Here is an 18258-nt window from a genome sequence, read left to right as displayed (position 1 = left end):
ACTAGCATCATCTAAAACTATTTTCTTTTGGTTGCTTAGTACATTATAAACTTGACCCGTCATAACGGAATTCAAGCTAGAATAAAAAATAAAAATAAACAATATAAACCCTTCATGTTGGCTTTGTTCAACATTAATATCAAATGGATTCTTCTTCTACATTAGATATTTGTGCAAAAGTAGTGTAATAGTTGTGTCATTGCTTGTAAAAAAGGTCGCACAAATATCATCATTCACATATACATGGTCTATTGTCGTCAACAGGGATTGATGCTCTGCCCCTCTCTCTCTCTCTCTCTCTCTCTCTCTCTCTCTCCCCCCCCCCCTCTCTCTCTCATGCATTTACATTTCACAACATAACTTCATCTCGACAAAAAGGACACTTGATCTCGACAAAAAGGACCATGGTAGATATTCTGATTTCACTTAAAAGAGAATTGACTACAAATGAAAGACAATAGAAGAAATTACAAGAACAAAAAAGGGCAACCTGCACGATCATAATTGCTATTTATAAGGCTACATTACACTTCCATCTTCAAGGAAAGCAAAAATGTAAAACTACTGATTCAAATCTTCAACAGCATACAGAGTATGCTTCGCAAATTAAAGGATGGTGCAGGAGCATGAATTCATCTTTCGCATATGCTCCTCATCTTCGTCCACAAAAGCATCCATTGAGAAAGATACAATGAAGATAGAATGTTAGACCCTATAACTGTAACCATGCAGAGGAAACTTCAGAAAAGTAGAGCTTGAATATCTTTACTTTTTTTATTTTTTGATCAGTAAAACAAAAACTAGAGCTTGAATATATTGAGAACAGTGTCTAAAACAGAATAAAATTGCTCCCATCATAAAGTTGCTCCTCTCCCTACTGTCAAGATACACAAAAGGGCCAACTTATGTACTGTAACCAAATCCAAATCCAAATCCTGTAGAGATCCCTTTACTCTTCATGAAGAGAAATAATTTGTACAAGCACCAAATAGACAAGCCCCATACAAGCCATTGTAAAAAAGTGGGCCCCACCTAAAAAAATGTAAAAAAAAAACTATTTTTTATTAGTGAGACTCACTTGTTTACAAAGAGCTTGTATGAGACTTGTCTATTTGAGACTTGCACCTAACATTACTAAAAAATATTACTAACTTTAGGGTAGTTGACTTTGGCAGCAACTTCATTTGACATGTTCTCAGCAAGAAAGTTTTTTGAAGTTCTTATACTGAGGGCTCGTTTGCGAAGTGACATAAGATGAAAATTCTATGAATAGTAGTGAAATGATTTGAATTACGATGTTTTATTAGGTTTTGGGAAAGGAGAGAGAAAAAGTTGAATAAAAATATTATAAAGATAAAATATTGTTAGAATATAATTGTTAATATTATTTTTATTTTGAAATTTGAAAAAGTAGTATTGTTTTTTGTGTTTGTTTGGAAGTTTGGGAAAATTGTAATGATTAGATGAAAATTTTGAAAATTTGAAATTGAAAAGTGTTTGTGTTTGAGTAATGTTTGGGAAGGAAATTATGAGAAGTTTTGAGATGAGATCATCTCACTTCTCAAACAAGCCCTAATTAGAGTTTTGCACACACACCTATTTAAGGTGTTGGGTATATCACTGACTTACGTTTTGAAAACCCAGCATTTAGTTGGATTTTAACCAGATTCATGCAGAGGAAGTGATATCCTCCTTTTTACTTTTTTATTTTTTATTTTATTTTAGGGGCCGATCTCATCTTTAGGGAATCTTGAAACTCATTCTCTATCAGCATAGAGAGAATTCTGAAATTTACATCCATGAATCAAGCTTATTACAATCCCTTCAGGAATCAGAACAGCATTGGCAAAAAGTATCACAATACCCTTTCTTTCAGCATATATTGGCAATTATTTTTTCTGGAAATAAGATTAGCATTTAGATCACCATAAACCAACCAAAATCATTGAAGAAGAGTAGAAAAAAAAGACAAGCAAAATTCATTTTTAACAACAATTACCAAAATTGAGATTAATTTTTGTGAAGAATGAACAATTAACAGGGTTTTAAGATTAGAGTCAGACCTTCAGAGATTCTGTCAAAGGAGAAGGGATTACAAAATCAACGTTTTGGGAAACTTTCAAGACTCATGAGATTGCATGATTACAAATCCTACCCCACATGTTTAATGAATGATAAACTGCATGTACCTGTCTTCTTTTTGGTGGCAGGAGGCTGTACCACAACATGCATGGTAATAACACCAGCAGGAAGGTCGCCAATAGTTATTCTGGAATCAGCAAGTGTCCTGTTATCCTCCAAGATTTTACCAGCATGTATGAGTTTTACATCATTAATTGCCTTTGGAGTGGTTGTTTTGTCTGCAAATACAAATTCTCTCTTAAAAAACTGAGATAAAGATATTGCACCACCATAGAGACCCTGTGAAACCAAAGCCCAGGAAAATACAGGCAGGGGATGTGCATTGGTCCACATACTGTCAGGAAAAGTATTGTCTCTACATGGCAATTCATCAATAGGCATTCCAAATTATCTTTCTTGGTTATGGAAGCAATTGTATTGAAGTTAAGTATTCATGTACTTCATTCATTTAGTAAATTAGAGGTTCCATCTCACAAAGGTGTTAACATAGATTTTGGCATCAGTTAATGCTTTACCTCAAATCAACAAAACAGATCATTACAAGAGTAATTTTCCAGCTAAATGCAAAGTAAGTCGAAAAATCTAGACACAGCATATATGCCCACACAGTAAAGAGCTGAAGACTTTAATTACATCAATCAATCACCATAAAAAACCATTTCATTGAGTTTGAGCATCGGCAATAAATCAGAGCAGATCGAGAGAAAATGTGGTTCTATACAATTTGTAGATATGAACACAAAGCAAAGACAAGAAAACATATAGATATGACATAGATGAAGTCAAGAAAGAATTAAACAGCAAAAGATGACAAACCTTGAGGCCACTCAGCAACAAGCTTTTGCTTAAGAGTTGCAACCGTCGTTGATGATGCATAAGTACTATGGCCCATATCGGTACCATCGTAAATGCGGAATTTAAGTTCAATACCCTCCTCTCCTTCACCCATAATATAGCCCTTTTCCTCCTTTACCAAGCTTGAAAGCACAATGTAACACCAAAACAATGCTTCCACTAAATGAATCTAGTCGCTCCCTACCCACCTGAAAAAGAATACCCAAAAACTCCAACTTAATGTAATTAGCATGCAACTCCTTTTGGCCTTGGAGGAAATGGAGGGGAAAAAATATAACTAAACAAAGAATACTCATTACAACCCTTATATTTTCATTGCCTTAAGGTTAGGAAAACTGAATTAACTGACTCATAATCGTAGTCGACAGTCTTGGGCAAGGCTTAGTTTTTAGAATTCTCAGTCCACAGCGGGAAATCTACTACTTCCAACTCACTTTTCTCAACTTCTCATTAGTTTTCTCGGGAACCAAACAAAGGGTATCCAGATATCAATATCTTAAAACTGCAAATTACCAAATATTTATTTTGTCACGCTAACCTGGGCAAATTTACAGAAACGAACCTGCACGAAAGCATGAAACAAATGTGAATCTGACTCGATGGCTATCGAACCAATCCAGCCAAGTAAGCACTTCATATGATCGAACAGCTTCCACAGCCGATAGTGCCCCAAAGAATATCTCTAGAATAATACATTTAGACCTATATTAAAATCAAGATTCGGATTCAAGAGGATCACCAAGAATTAAAGATCGATATTTTATACCATACTCCCTAATACAATAAATCGAATCACAACCTCCTAAATAAATCTTAGAACGATGAAAGGGACGACGATGCAAGGCAATCTATTCCAAAGAAATTTCTACGAAATCTAGCTTATTATACGGACGAACGAGATAGAAATAATAAGCTAGATTTGGTTTCTAAGGAAATATATAATGGGCAAAGAAACTAGTATTTCCATTATCTAAATCTAAGAGAGATTAAAGAGAGAGTGAGAAAAAAAACAGAGATTGCAGTGACACCAATAAAGCTATTAGATCACAAGTCGGTTGGGTTTCCAATTTCTTGCAACAGGACATGGAAAAAATGGCAAAAAAGAAAAAGATACCGCATTAATTTCCTTCATTTTCTCAGGAACCAAACGGAGAATAATGGGGGGCCATTTGGAGATGATACCTGGTCAAGAAGCCATGAATTGAGGATCAGTCAGACTTCAGAGATTCGATTCAGTGTCTGCTTACGATTTTGGCTCGAGAGAGAGAGAGGGAGAGTACAGATCAGAGATAGATACTGAGATTTGTGTGTCTGGGATATGTTTAGGTGTGGCTACGAAAAGAATCCGAAGCTCTGCCTCAATCAAAGTGTGCCACGTCGCCAAGAGATTCATACAAAATTACCATAATCCGCCTCTGAGTGCGACGTGGCTAGATCGGGACGGGAAAGCGTTAGATGAGCGAGAGAATGTTGGGGATCCAATGGTGAAGATTTCTTTTGGGGTTTGGTAAATTGTCTTTATGAGTCCGTTAGTGTTGGTTATCAATTTGCTCTTTGGTAACACGTTGGCCTCTGATCAGACCTTAGGCTCAATCCCTATAGAGCCTACCAAAGAATTTTCTAAAAATAGTATATTTGTTGGAAGTGATCTAATTTATCACCAATAAATGATTTGTTTCATAAGAGAAATGCTATTTCTTTCATAAAAAAAAAATCTATAAATTAATATATTTTCGTATGATACGATAAATCTATTTTATAATAAAAATAATTTTACAATCTAACCAATTACATTAAGATATATCAGGTTATAAATTTTTTTTTTGTGAATTTTTTTTTTACTAACACATTTCTCATTTTACAATAATGATGAAATTTCATCGCGATTATAATTTTACAATAATAAAAATTTTAAACATTTTATGAAAACTTTTCTCAAACATAGCAAGACAAGTAGTAGAAAAAAAAAAGAAAAAGCAAAGAAAAGGATGAAAGAGATGGATTAAGAGGGAAATACAGGGGTAGGGATCATTAGTGGTTGTTGACATGGAGAAGTAAGAGATGGATGATGGGATTAGCTTAGAAGGTAAGTAGACCAACCAAGGATATTAGGTGTGTATTAGATCACCAAAGATCATGTTCTTTAGGTCTTTGGGGTTATAGACGAACTGGATCATGCTCCAATACAATGCAAATATCTCACTACCACAAAACCCAACTTCGTGGGATTTTTCAATGTTCTTTGCATTCTCAACTCTTCAGGAGCATTAGAAGATGCATGCCAACGTTGCAAACTCTCACACTTTCTTCTTAATGGCTAGCCATATAGGAGAGATGGAGGTCAAAGGATGTATGGACTAATGGAATCTGAATGCAAACAGCTGCATCCAAACAAAATAGGGTCAAGTTTGCATGCAATCCCATACTATTTTAGTCCGAGATTAAAGTAAAATTATTAGGTAGTGAAGAAATTTATGGGTCTAACTCATCTTATAAAATCGGTTTTATAAGAGATGATTGCTCATTCCTTATAAATATGCTCAAGACCTTGTCCACAAGTAATGTGAGATTACTCTAAGATATGATAAGAATACAACATGTCTATACTTCGAGATCACTTAGTACTAATTCATCGTGATCAAGTATCGAGACTTTGTTTGGGAAATCATGAAATTGTGGGGTTGAAGGCATGAGTTATTAATGAAAATGTTGCAGACAACACAACAGAATATAATTTTATGAACACTTTTGTCATTAAAGTAGTACATTTATTCCCTTAACGTGGTGGAATATATAATATATATGATTCTCTGTATTAAAAAATAAAAATAAAATCAATCTTAAAGAAGTTGTGCTTACTTCCACTGACTTGTAGTGGATTCTCAGAGTCACTAAAACCATTATCAATTGCTTGAGAGGGCCCATTATGATGTTATTATTTACAGATAATTAATAAGAATGTGAAGCTTTAAACAATTATTGGTACATTCATTGACCAGTAGTCTGGCCCGTCAGTACTTGATTCTCACTTAACCATTATTCTGCTTCCATTAGTGCATTATATTTTCTTCTGTTTATAAAATATTAACTGGAATAATAAATCTTCTCATAAGCAATTGTGCCAAATCCCACACTCCACACCCTACGTGCGAATCAGCCTCATCTCCTCCGATCTCTTGAGGAGAGAGAAGATTTGGAGAGAGCTTAATGAGAGAGAGAGAGAGGGTTTGATGAGAGAGAGAACTTGAGGAGAGAGGAGAGGTCGAAGAGAGAGAGAGAGAGCTTGATGAGAGAGAGTTTGAGGAGAGAGAGATTAAAATTAGAATGATGGGTCTGTGATGAGTCTGACATAAAAAAAAAAAAAGAAAGCTACGTCAGGTGTGGGGTGAATAGTGATTGTTGTATAACATATTTCTAATTGGAACCTACTCTCGTTGTAATCTCTCAAGGAAGTTTACCCATAATCAACCTTTTTTTTTCTTTGCAATAAAACATGCAAGATGAATTTGGACATGATATGCAGCGTGTATATATATATATATATATATATATATAAAAGAATTACAAGGAACTTGTTACCCAAATTTATATGCATGTGCCACACATGATTACACTTGATATATGAATAATGTCTTCTCTTGTGTTTTGAAGCAGTTTTAGGATTGATGATTAATTTGGCCAAATTTGAGATAGTTCCTATTGATGATGTGGGTTTGTCTTTGGGTTCTTATTTTAAGGTAAGGCTGTCAATATTTAACACAATTTGTGAGTTCTATACTAAAATATAATAAGGTTAGGATTGTGTATAATAGAATTTGGATTAATCCAAGTCAATCTGAATATGAAACGGTGTTAATCGGATCAAATTTAGGTTGAACTTGTGGGTTCACGGTTTAACCCGTATGACCTATATATATATATATATATATATATATATATATATATATATATATATGTTGATGAACTTAGGAATAATAGGAGTGCAAAGTTGTACATTTTTTAATTTTGAAAAGAAAACCAGTTTCCCTATCACAAAGCATCTTATGACATGTGATATTCTTAGGTTATGTTTGGATAATGAATTGAGATGAGATAAGTTGAGATAAGAGTTAAAAGTTGAATAAAATATTGTTAGAATATTATTTTTTAATATTATTATTGTTTTGAGATTTGAAAAAGTTTTATCGTTTATTGTATTTTATGTAGAAATTTATGAAAATTGTACTGATGAGAATAGATGAGATGGATTGAGAAATCCAAACCGAGCCTTACTATTCCTGTTTGTTTGTTATTTCTTTCAAAATTGAAGTTTGTAAAAGTTTAATTAGAATGATTGTCCTTTTTGGCTTTTTTACATAACTTCTAATATTTAGTAAGGTGAAATAAACATTACTCAATTCAGAACTTTTGTGTAGCAACTTAAAATGTTGGGTGCCCCCTCAATTAACTCTCTCAAAGTTACCACTAGTTCGTTTTATTTTATTTTTTAAATGTTAAAAATATGTATAAATGCATTAGTGGTAACTTTTTTAATCATTAAAAAAATAAATAAATACACTACTTGAGAGGGCAAACTATTATTTTCCTAAAATGTATGATAATTATATTTTTAAATAGTATTTGAAAATGTATGTAAGAGTATGAAGATTGAGAAATATAGGTTAACTCGATATGAACCTGGCTGACTCGAAACGAATCCGGATGACACGAACTCAAATGACTCATCGAGTGATTCGGATCGGGTTAGGGTTGAAAAAAACCCTTCACTTTTCACTTGAGGTGCTTGACTAAATTGTTCTAGCAATTCAATTATTTTGGCCTTCGCATTGTGAAGATTTATGACTAGTATTTTTAAAAATCAAGTGGGTGATGAATCATACGCGGTTCATAATATAAGCGTTCAGTGGGACATACGTTTTACTAGATCTGTACAACATTGAGAGGTAGATTTTGTTCTCTCTTTTGTTTGGGATGTATTTTCTCAAAGAAAGGTAAGGAGGTGTGGATGGTATGCGTTGGTCTATTTCCAAAACACAACTTTGAACCCAAGTCATAGTATAATTTCCAAGGTTTTAACCTTGCCTATTTTTTTCTTTTAAAAGGGATATTTCTTGAAAAACTACATAGACAAAATATTGACATTGGATATCTTAAGGAAGAAAAAAATCATTGTACATTGTGGATTAATGGTGCATGTATAAAATGAATAGAGAGTTTGTTGGAATGATGGCTTAATTTCTTGTTGAAAATGCCATTCCAGAAACTTGGCTTGACTGTGGCTCGACCTTGGCTTGAGCGAACTTCAGATAGATCATTCGCTTGATATTCGCTCGAGCGAACTTTAGAAAGATTGTTTGCTCAATGTGCACTCAATACTTTGCTCGAACAAATATTCAAAAAACCTAATTCGTGCGCCGTTTTATATATATAAACGCATTTTTGTAAGGAAAAGAGGTAAGTGTGGCCAGAAAAGAGAGATAACTCCTTTTGTGATACTTGAGAGCTCATTGGGTTTATTGGGACTTTGGAATTGAGAAGTGATATGTGATACCTCTCTTGCACTCCATCTTTGTTAGTGAATTCCTTTGAAGATCGACTCCGCTAGTAGACGTAGGCTATCGTTTGAAGTCGAATCACTTAAATCTTGGTGTCTATGTATGATTGCTGATTTTTGTTTTTGTTTTGACTCTGATTTGCTTCCGCTATTATTTTCTCTACATCTAGTTCATCTCTAGATCTCCACTAGATCCCAACATAATTTTATTTTTGGTATTGACCACCAAGGTGATAGTCCAGTTGGCAAAGGCTCAGGGATAGTTCCTCCCTCTCTTGCACGTGGTTGTATGTTTGAAATGACTTGCCTTGATAAAACATATGAACCAACTATCTTGTTGTGGGTGCCTTTGCATGCTAGCATTTTGGTAGGGTTGCGGTGACAGGTTGCTCCTCCTTGAGTCGGTAGTTATGACTCAATTTGAACATGTTGTAGCGAGTGAGAGCCATTATAGTCATACCCAGAAGAGGAAACTACACTGGTTGTCCCTCTCGACTCTTTTGAAGAAAGAAAAAGTTATTTGGTATTGACCGGTCTATGCCCGTTAGGTGAAAAAGTTGTTGGTGGTTTAGAGAAGATAAATATGAGTAATACTTACCTTCATCCTAGATCTTGTCATTTTCAGTCGTATTTTGTGATGCGACTCATTGTTACATTTCAAGTGACAGCTATATAAGTAGTTTATAAAAGAAGCCAAATAAAATGTGGCACATCACCCAAGTGTGACGGGAGGTGACAAGTAACATTGCTTAAAGAGACATCATAAAATTTTATAAGTACTTATTTGTGTTTTAATGTGATGTATTTTGAGAGGACCAGCTATATATATTTTTGAAGAGAAAAAAAAATGTGTTTAGATTAAGTTGTAACAATATACCCTCAATTAAGAAGGGTGTCAATTTGTGTTCGTAATTATATTCATGTCATGTCAAGTCATGTAAATCAATCCAAACACGACTCATTTAATTAAATCAATCAGACCCTAAAATTCTAACACGACCCATTTAAATAATGGTAATACAACATGACCTGTTTAACTCATTTAATAATTCTAGACACGATCTATTTAACTTGTTTCAATTCGTTTAACTCGTTTCATATAAATAGATTGAGCTGGCCTGTATATTTATTTGTTAATCTAATTAGTATAATTTTCATATATAATTAATATGATAACTATATAAAATCATTCACAATTACAATTAGATTCATGACAAAATATTTCAATATGGACACCAAACCAATTTAAGTAAAATTCAAATTTAGTAATTTCGTATAGATAGAAGTTCGAGTCATGTATTACCACCACGGACTCATTGGGAAAGTCCACTATTACATATTCAGACACCATCCTGCTACTTTACTTTTGTCGTCTTCAATTCCTTCCCCCCAGCCGAGGAAAAAATATCCCTATCTAACTTGTTTCTAAAACCCCCAACATATACGGTTTGAAAGAGAAAGAATGTTCAACGTTTCGATTCACATGCAGGAAGTTTGTGTCAGCCCAGATTGGTGGGTTAAACGGAGGCACGGGAAGGTACCAATCGATATCACTTGTTCCTCATTTCTTGACAACAAATGTAACTGCGCAAACGTCATATATCGATTTCTCCTGAAGAATTTTTCTCGATTAAGATTGATAATGACTGATCAGCAATAGCCAAGAAGTATTTTGGTTTGGTTGGATTCTTTGAGTCAGACAGCACATGGATGATATTCTTTTCTTTAGTTCCTTAGCCACATTTGTTTGTTTTCTTTCATCTTTGGCATGGCTATGATAATATAATATCCCAGATGTTAATGGCCATCGCCATCCAAACCTACCAGAAAATGCATTTCAGTGCCTGTAAAGCTAAGCCTGTCCTAGCTCAACCTAATGTACACAAGTATTCTTTTTCAGTTCACAGATTAATATTTGTGTACATTTTATCAAAAGAAACGTTAAGATTTTGATGAGAAACTTCAAGGTCGATAGCTACTGTTTTAACTAGATATAGATTAGTTAGTTATGTAATCGACAAATTAAACTAGCTCCAGGTTTTGTTCCTACATGTCCTAACATCATTTTCACACTCTCAAGCTTTTCTTAGTAAAGATGAGAATGATTTTGCCACTTTCATTATTCCATTTGATACAGTGAAGAATACTTGGGCTGATGAGAATATCTTTTAGCAGGGTTAAAAAACTAGAATGGAACTTAATCGCAAGATTATGCGTATAAATCTTTCTTAATATTCAATTTTTATTGTAGTTTTCCGAGCTGCTCTCCATCTCAAAAGAGACTGGTATTTTTTACTGATGTATGTAGCCCCTAATAACTTGATTGTGGCACTAAATTCAGGTTTCTGAGATAATGTGCAAGAATATTCCACCCTCTCTCTCTCCTCGTTTGGATATGCCATACTTTGCTAGAGTAGTACAGGGGGCAATGAGAAAAGGAAACTAATGAAGATTTTAGCTAGCCCCCCTCTGATGACACATAGCACAAATAGTTCTACCATAGTGATGGGTCCAGGTTTCTTGTGACTACACTGACTACAGTCGCTTGACTAATGTTACTTAAGCAAGAGAATGAAAGGCAGAACAATTTAAAGGTTTAAAGTGGGGGAAAAGGCAAGGAATGGAATACGATTCTTTACCAAAAAAGTTGAAAAATCAATGGCAGCAGAGTCTTGAAAGTTAAGAATTATTTTTTTGAACTTTCGCGTATGGAGGAATGCAATAAGGATTTCAAAAGTTAGATTCTCTCCCTCCGAGAAATACTTTTTTTTTGGGAAATTGTTATAAGTGACATTACTTTTCTTTTGCTTACATAACCCCTCCTCCTCTTTAATTATTGCCAGTGCTAAAAAAATATATCTCACTGAGTTTCTATGCAGGACCCTGTTACACACGCACTCAAACAAATGTAAGTTCTCTGGAAATTGATGAAGTAAAAATGCCTATGGCTTCTGTGCTGGTGGAACTTTTGGTACATGTTGAGATGATTATGTTGAAATGCTTATGGAAATACTTCTATGCACTATAATGGGGATCCTGAGACTGATGTACAATTCTCAAAGGCTGTAGATTGCCAGGGATGTTATATATATCAAAGTTCCCTCTGCTAGGACCAGGACTACATACTCCCTTCTGTTGGTCATAATAGGAAGTGAAATACTTGCTTTGCAGTCAAACACGGAAGCAGAGAACAACTGTCAAGTCTCAACTTCGAAAATTACATTCAAGTTAAATTGCATAAAGCACTTGAAAACAGAGTGTATTTAAAAGTCAACTTCATTAAGAATAGGAAACATATTACACACTATAGGTAATCAAATGCTACACAGTACTTCACGCATAAACGCTACAAATACATTCCATATGGCGCTTGATGCACTACTAGTTTGAGCCAAATTTATTGTTCTGACAAGCTATTGGAGTAGTAAATCTAAGATAAATCTTCATAAGGCTTCAGTAATGGAATCAACGAGCCTTTTAAATGGAGGGACATGACTTCATTGGTGGATCCTACCAGCGTTCCTCCAATGAATACAGCTGGCACAGATGCATTACAACCCAACCCCATGAGAGCTTTCTCCATTTCCCTGCATTCAGGGTCTTGGTCAATCTCATGAACCGTGGGGCTCACCCTGAGCTCAGAAAATAGAATTTTGACTGCATAACACATGCAACATGAGCTTTTGCTGAATATCACTATCCCATTCTCTGAAGCCAATCTTGTCACCTTGTCCATCTTGACAATCCCGAACACGAATGTCTTCTTAATAAGTATGGAAATCTTGTGTAAAGATAGGAACTAGTACAGGACAAACTGTGTCTAATCTTCAGGAGATCTTAGGTTGCCTTTGAGTTTCTTAAAACCTTAAAACAATGGATTGAACCCGGACTGAATTCAATCCTATAGTTATATTGGTTTGGTTTTATGAGGAGGAGAACTGGGTTAACTTATCAAAAAAAAAAAAAAAAAAAAAAGGGAGGAGAACTGGTTTATAGAGAAAAGTGTTTGAAGCTTAAGGTTGTTTGAATTTTGAGCTCTTATGCTAGACTATTTATAGGGACAGGTTAGGGTGGGCTGCTTTTTCTGAACAAGAACATTTCAAAAGCAGAAGTGCTTTGTTTATATGCCCAGACTAATAAATAAACTTTCTAAAATAAAGACTACTGTTTGTCTATTTCTTTGACACGAGACTACTGCATTTTCAATAGGTATAACAAGTTGGCAGACATATTTTCTACACACATATAACTGAACTTATTCGACTCGCATGAGTATATAGCCACATGATAAATAGATTTTTGTTACTCTTGTCATGATAGATGGATGGGAGCTATACAGGCTAGAAGTGGGAGACGTGTATGGCTTATTGACCATTTCTTCAACTTTTTGCAGATTTTCTGTAAACAAGAATACTGTCGATCATGACACAACAAAAGTTGAAAGTTCTATGGGGCTAGTCAATTTATACTAGATTCTTATGACCACTCTCTTGGAGTTCTCATTCATAAAGACTGCGAATGGATGGGCTTTCAGTGGCTGCGATTCTTCCTGTTGCACCCACCAACTTGCTCGATTCTTTTTCACATGCTAGCATGTCACAGGCGTTGATGAGCAAGTGATGAATTCCCTCCAGTGACAGACTTTAGACAAGCTGCAGAACCACCGGTCATCTGCTTTACCATAATTGCATTGCACTCATGCTCATCCATGGGGTATGTAGCAACAGATGCAGTTTATCATTTGCACAAATATGGTTATATTTTCTTTGATTCTAGGATATGGCAACTCGTAGACATTATTTTATAGTACATATATATTGAAATGTGTAAATGTTTTTGCTTGTAGATAAATGATGTATGTATGATTTTATGAAGTTTCGTTTTTAGGTTCACTGTATGCTAATGCAGCTTATAAACAACGAAGGATAACCATTATCATTCCTTAACATTTCCTTTCTCAGTGAAAGGTGGGATTTAATCTGGGTTTCTATTATGCTGTCAATAAACTTTAAGTAATGCTACATACAGTTGTAGAGTGCGGAAGCGTCACGTAATCGCTTTAAAAAAGAGTGGGGTCCCGTATTTACTCACTTTTTTCAAAGAGATTGTGTGGCGCTTGCGCACTCCACGACTGCAAATATCATTTCTCATAAACTTTACTAGCTAAACTGGCTATCATTTCATGTAGTACTTACATGTTTGTATTTAAGAATCTGTTCTTGGATTGTAGGAGAAGAAGGCAAGAAGGAAAACTTCCTGGCTTTCTAGATGTGGAGAGGAATATTAGGGAGGCCAAAAAATTTTAGCATCAACATCTTGTTCCCATCTTTAGGTAAAGGAGCATGCACATGCAGTCACCATAACCTTCACCAACTAGCTGTTGATTTAACCTCCCAGACTGTATTGATCTCTCCCTATCGCACCGCGGGTTCAATCTAGTTGGTGACAGATCCAGAAAGTTGAGAACAAACCATTTGATTCTCACACGTAAGAACTTCAGTTGAGTGATTCACATAAGCATATCCAATATATATGTAATTTTTATGTACATAAAACATTTATGCGTATATAAATAAGATAGTTACCCTGTGAATATATAAACTAATTGTCCCAACGCATACAACTAAAAGCACTTGGTTCTATGATTAATGCTAAAGTTGCATGACGCAGGGATCACTTTTAATAGGTTTTTGTTGGAACATGTTTCACTACTCGTAAAAACTCAATGCAATTTAGCTTGTAAAAGAGTCCTAGTGATTATTATTCCCCATTGAGAATACCCTTGAATGTTGTCTGATCATGACCTAGTTTTCAGAATATAATGTGATGCATGTCTTGGCTTTGTTATGGTAAGATTGGAATGAATCCCAGAAACTTAAACTGCATGTACACTCATGCACATGAGTTGATTTTTGTATCTATCAATAAAATTCAAATCCATTGTCAAGGTTTTGAAGAACAGATGTCTGAAGTCTATTTCCATGTAGTGCATAACTGTCTTCACAGTTTGCTAGGAAACTAAAGAAAAATCAAAAGCCATATAAAACATTGTTTTCAACATGGTATTAGAGCTTTTATCATATTTCTACAGGTTTAACTAGCATATATTGAGACTTCTTTTGCAATTACTAGAACCAGATGGCCTTAGCATCTATGAGCATTTGTTTGAGAGACCCATCAACATGGAGGGATATGATATCTTTTGCTGAGCCTACATACTTTCCTCCTATGAACACAGCTGGGACTGAGGAATTACATCCTAGCCCTCGTAGAGCATACTCCATTTCCTTCCCATTGCTAACTTGGTCAAGCTCATGAATTGCAGGGCTGGCGCCAAGCTCATAGAAGAGTTGTTTGATGCTGTGGCACATGCAACATGAGCTCTTGGTGAATATCACAGCAGCCTTCTTTGATGCCAAATCTTTTACCCTATCCATTTGAATCAGGTTCGTATGCTTTGACAAAAAGAAGCAGAAGATTGGAACAACTGCTATATGAAGAGCAGAAAAATAAGTTGCAATGTAGCTGAGGGTGAAATGAAATCCAGTTGAAAGCTAAAGGCTTTTCAGGAAAACTATGCAAGTGAGCAGGCTGGTAATGCGGAAAGCTTGTTTGTGTACTGAGGCTTAGCTATGGATTTTGAAATCTCATCACCCTTATTTATATAGGCTGTTGAGGACAAATGGAATGCACTGTTTAATCCAAAAGGATGAACCGGCTTGAACCTTTTACATGGATAAAAAAGTGAAAGTTCCTTCTGACATTTGTTTGGATAAGGGGAAATCCCGACTCTGATTTTCTTGATAGTGACCTGTTGTTCTGTAAACAAGTCTCATGCATGTGGCATCACAATGTACTGTAACTCCAATCTCTGGGAATGTATGTGTCATCGACAAGTTTTGGAATAAAAGGATCTACAAACTGTTACAGAAGTGCTTTCGGCCCTGCTTGGTAGCATCATTCATGGAATTACCAATATTAAAATGGAATAAGGTTGAAGAGAAGAATTCTTCTGATAAGAGACACCATTATACTCCGAAGGGAATGGAATTGAATACTTCGTGATGGGGTTTTAGGGAATTTCAAGGACCTAACATAGGTTAGTATCTGAATCTCATTCATTTTTATAGGTAAATGCTTCAATTATACCATAACAGTAGATGCCTCGACCATCTTTGAAATCCCATTCTTTTATGAGACAATTACATAATCATTTCCATGTATAAAAGTTAAATCATTTGACACATTTGTTTCATGGCATGTTCATGTAGTTTATAAAATTCATATCCTTAATCTGCTTTTTTCTTTGTTAAATGTTGTATTTGGAACCTATATATATATATATATATATATATTTTGGGTGTTGAATGCTCTATTTCAATAAATCAGTCATGGTAGAATTATTCAGCTGATGTGAAGAAAAGATTAGAGTTTATCCAAATTTCATTTCCACTGGATGATCAGCAAATTGGTAAGTCATAATAGAAAAACATTGCTTAGAACATAACACACTTTCTGAGCAAGAAATGAACATTTAATACAGATGGGATTATATTGATATCGCCATTGTAAATGGTTGCTTTTGATAAGAATCATAGCCTTTGGCGAAGTTCAAAGGACAACATGTAAAACCAGCCTCAACAAAGGAGAGAAAAAAAAAAAAAAAAAAGGAATCATAAATTCTGCTCGGCTCTTGCACCAAACAATTCAATGCATCTTCTTCTTTGTTCTAGATGATCATCGATATGCAAGAATCCTTGTAATTAAAGTAGAGAGAATCTGACACGCCCTCACCACATGTATCATGTCTTCAACGAATATAACTACCCATACCCAATAGGACAGTAGCTATCCTTGATACATCGCATGGCGTCAATATATAGCTACATGGATTCTCTTGCATATCTATATTTGCAATCATGTAAAGAGGGTAAAAAACAGGAAGATCAGAGATCAGGACTCTCTACCTGGACGTGACCTTAATAATATTCTAATTTTTTGAAATATTTTTAAGAAAAAATCTAGATGACATCATATATGATCTATGCCAAAGTTTGAATACCGTTCTAGTGACCATTTCGATTAAGGTACTGTAACAAAATATTTCATTACGGATACCGTTTCGGGATAATCTATATATGGATAAATTAATTATATATGTATAAATTATATTTCAAAATAATAACAATGCAAGTCTTAAAAACACATATTTATAAAACTTAATAATACTTCTAAGTTCTCAATCCAGCTATTAAAAACAATAATCACTCATCTTCATCAATAAGGCAATACTCACTCATGACACCCCCACCCAAAATTCAACCGTGATTTTTTTTTTTTCCTTGGTTGAGAAACTTTAGAAAGCACTGAAAAATTGCAAGCAAAGTCAATTTACTAGTTGTTTGTTGATATTAGGGGAAACAAGACTACAAGTATATCTCTGTTTGGTCTCGAGAAAAGTTGGATGAGAAATAATGATTTGATCTTATCTTGACACCCAATTTAAGTTTTATGTCGTTGGGGCCTAGTTTTGACTTCTAAACCATTTGATTGATCCCCTCTGATTTAAGTAACTCTCGTGACCTTATCAAGTCCTTCCACTTCAGCATACATAATCGGCGCCTAGGGAGTAAGGATTTGATTTCTCGAGAAAAGAGGATTAAAAAGTTAAGAAAATAGTATTTAGATGTGAGAATTAGAGCAAAAATTACGAAAAAGTTAGATCTTTACATTAATTACAAAAATACCACAACCATGCCCCTGGTTTTCACTTCTTGAACCGGAATATGAATTTCGGCCGGTACATTGAAAACCGACTGGTATTGATTGAAACGCACCGAAATAATCTATATTTGAACCGGTGCGAAACACCTACTTCCCTGTGCCGGTTACTGTTCCGACATTGTAAATTCTGACCATTCCAGCTGGTATGGTACGATATTCAAAACATTGATCTATGCATCCCTACCATCCTTGCAATCATAATATTAATTTGAAGTTTTTCTCTAACGTTTTAGAATTACTTCTTGTTATCATATATTTGCAATTATGTAAAAGGACATGAGATGGGAAGATCAGAGATTGAAACTCTCTATTTGGATGTGACCATAAAACAGTTTAATTTACTGAAATACCTGTAAGAAGAAATCTAGACGACATCATATGCATTAGTTTAGCCTCGACCATCCTTGCAATCATAATATTAATTTTTTTTTTCTTTTTTTTTCATTTGGTAGAACCATGTCTCATTGTTGATCATATATCATAACCATTCTTGGGTCATTCGGTGCATCTAGATGTATATCTTTACATTGCTAAATTGTCTCCAATGGTAAAACGAAAACTAGATGGATTAGAGTCTTTCATGTTAGAGTTAGGGAAAAGAGAAGAAAGGACATAGAGAAGGAATGTCAACTATTGAGAGAAAGAGATGCACTCCTTTGAACTTGATTCCGCATGCATATTATATCATTTCGGTTCTTATCAAACAAATGTAACAAATATTCTAATATGCTAAAGTTAAGAATTCCATGTCCTGCTTTCTACCTCTTGTTTTTATATTTTATTGTTCACTCCAATTTTCCTCGAAAGATTGTAATGTTGTTCTCACTATAAGAAACCTGAAATCACAAAACAAAAGAATAACCAATCAAAGCTTGCTGTGTTACGCGGGGGATAACTTTGATGATTAAGTTAAGATGACTCGT

General features: G+C 34.7%; 3 protein-coding genes and 1 long non-coding RNA gene across 8 annotated transcripts; 1 reads left to right on the top strand and 3 right to left on the bottom strand.

Moving 5' to 3' along the window:
- Positions 1 to 389: 389 nt before the first annotated feature.
- LOC121263428 (membrane-anchored ubiquitin-fold protein 3-like) lies at positions 390 to 4324 on the bottom strand. Of its 5 annotated transcripts, none has more exons than XM_041166308.1 (5): positions 4180 to 4324; positions 3536 to 3679; positions 2959 to 3185; positions 2190 to 2360; positions 390 to 718 (listed from the first exon to the last, which is right to left on the bottom strand). In XM_041166308.1, exons 3-5 carry the CDS (start codon positions 3089 to 3091, stop codon positions 633 to 635), a joined length of 390 nt encoding a protein of 129 aa, XP_041022242.1. In that variant the 5' UTR covers positions 3092 to 3185; positions 3536 to 3679; positions 4180 to 4324; the 3' UTR covers positions 390 to 632. The 5 variants fall into 5 exon arrangements, with proteins under 5 accessions (XP_041022242.1, XP_041022245.1, XP_041022243.1 ...); XM_041166311.1 differs by having other exon boundaries at positions 390 to 656; positions 4180 to 4323; XM_041166309.1 differs by having other exon boundaries at positions 3536 to 3699; positions 4180 to 4322.
- A 5563-nt stretch (positions 4325 to 9887) lies between these two features.
- LOC121263668 lies at positions 9888 to 13529 on the top strand. The gene is made up of 3 exons (XR_005940316.1): positions 9888 to 10088; positions 11431 to 11522; positions 12945 to 13529. It is a non-coding gene; the product is annotated as an uncharacterized LOC121263668 (long non-coding RNA).
- On the bottom strand, positions 11812 to 12432 carry LOC121263667 (glutaredoxin-C13-like). The gene has a single exon (XM_041166699.1). It carries the CDS (start codon positions 12285 to 12287, stop codon positions 11982 to 11984), a length of 306 nt encoding a protein of 101 aa, XP_041022633.1. The 5' UTR covers positions 12288 to 12432; the 3' UTR covers positions 11812 to 11981.
- A 941-nt stretch (positions 13530 to 14470) lies between the features above and the next one.
- LOC121263666 (glutaredoxin-C11-like) lies at positions 14471 to 15418 on the bottom strand. The gene has a single exon (XM_041166698.1). It carries the CDS (start codon positions 14986 to 14988, stop codon positions 14680 to 14682), a length of 309 nt encoding a protein of 102 aa, XP_041022632.1. The 5' UTR covers positions 14989 to 15418; the 3' UTR covers positions 14471 to 14679.
- Between the last annotated feature and the right edge of the window lie 2840 nt (positions 15419 to 18258).

This window comes from Juglans microcarpa x Juglans regia, chromosome 4S (assembly GCF_004785595.1).
Source record: "Juglans microcarpa x Juglans regia isolate MS1-56 chromosome 4S, Jm3101_v1.0, whole genome shotgun sequence".
Lineage (NCBI taxonomy): Eukaryota > Viridiplantae > Streptophyta > Magnoliopsida > Fagales > Juglandaceae > Juglans > Juglans microcarpa x Juglans regia.
Note: the sequence above shows the minus strand (reverse complement) of the source record. Positions and strands in the feature narration are given on the sequence as shown.

Coding starts and splice junctions, on each gene's coding strand:
- LOC121263667 (XM_041166699.1), bottom strand. CDS start 12,287: ATGGACAAGGTGACAAGATTGGCTTCAGAGAATGGGATAGTGATATTC.
- LOC121263666 (XM_041166698.1), bottom strand. CDS start 14,988: ATGGATAGGGTAAAAGATTTGGCATCAAAGAAGGCTGCTGTGATATTC.
- LOC121263428 (XM_041166308.1), bottom strand. CDS start 3,091: ATGGGTGAAGGAGAGGAGGGTATTGAACTTAAATTCCGCATTTACGAT. Junction 2,361..2,958: donor TGTTGCTGAGTGGCCTCAAG/GTTTGTCATCTT, acceptor TTGTATTTGCAG/ACAAAACAACCACTCCAAAG. Junction 719..2,189: donor TGCCACCAAAAAGAAGACAG/GTACATGCAGTT, acceptor GCATGGTTACAG/TTATAGGGTCTAACATTCTA.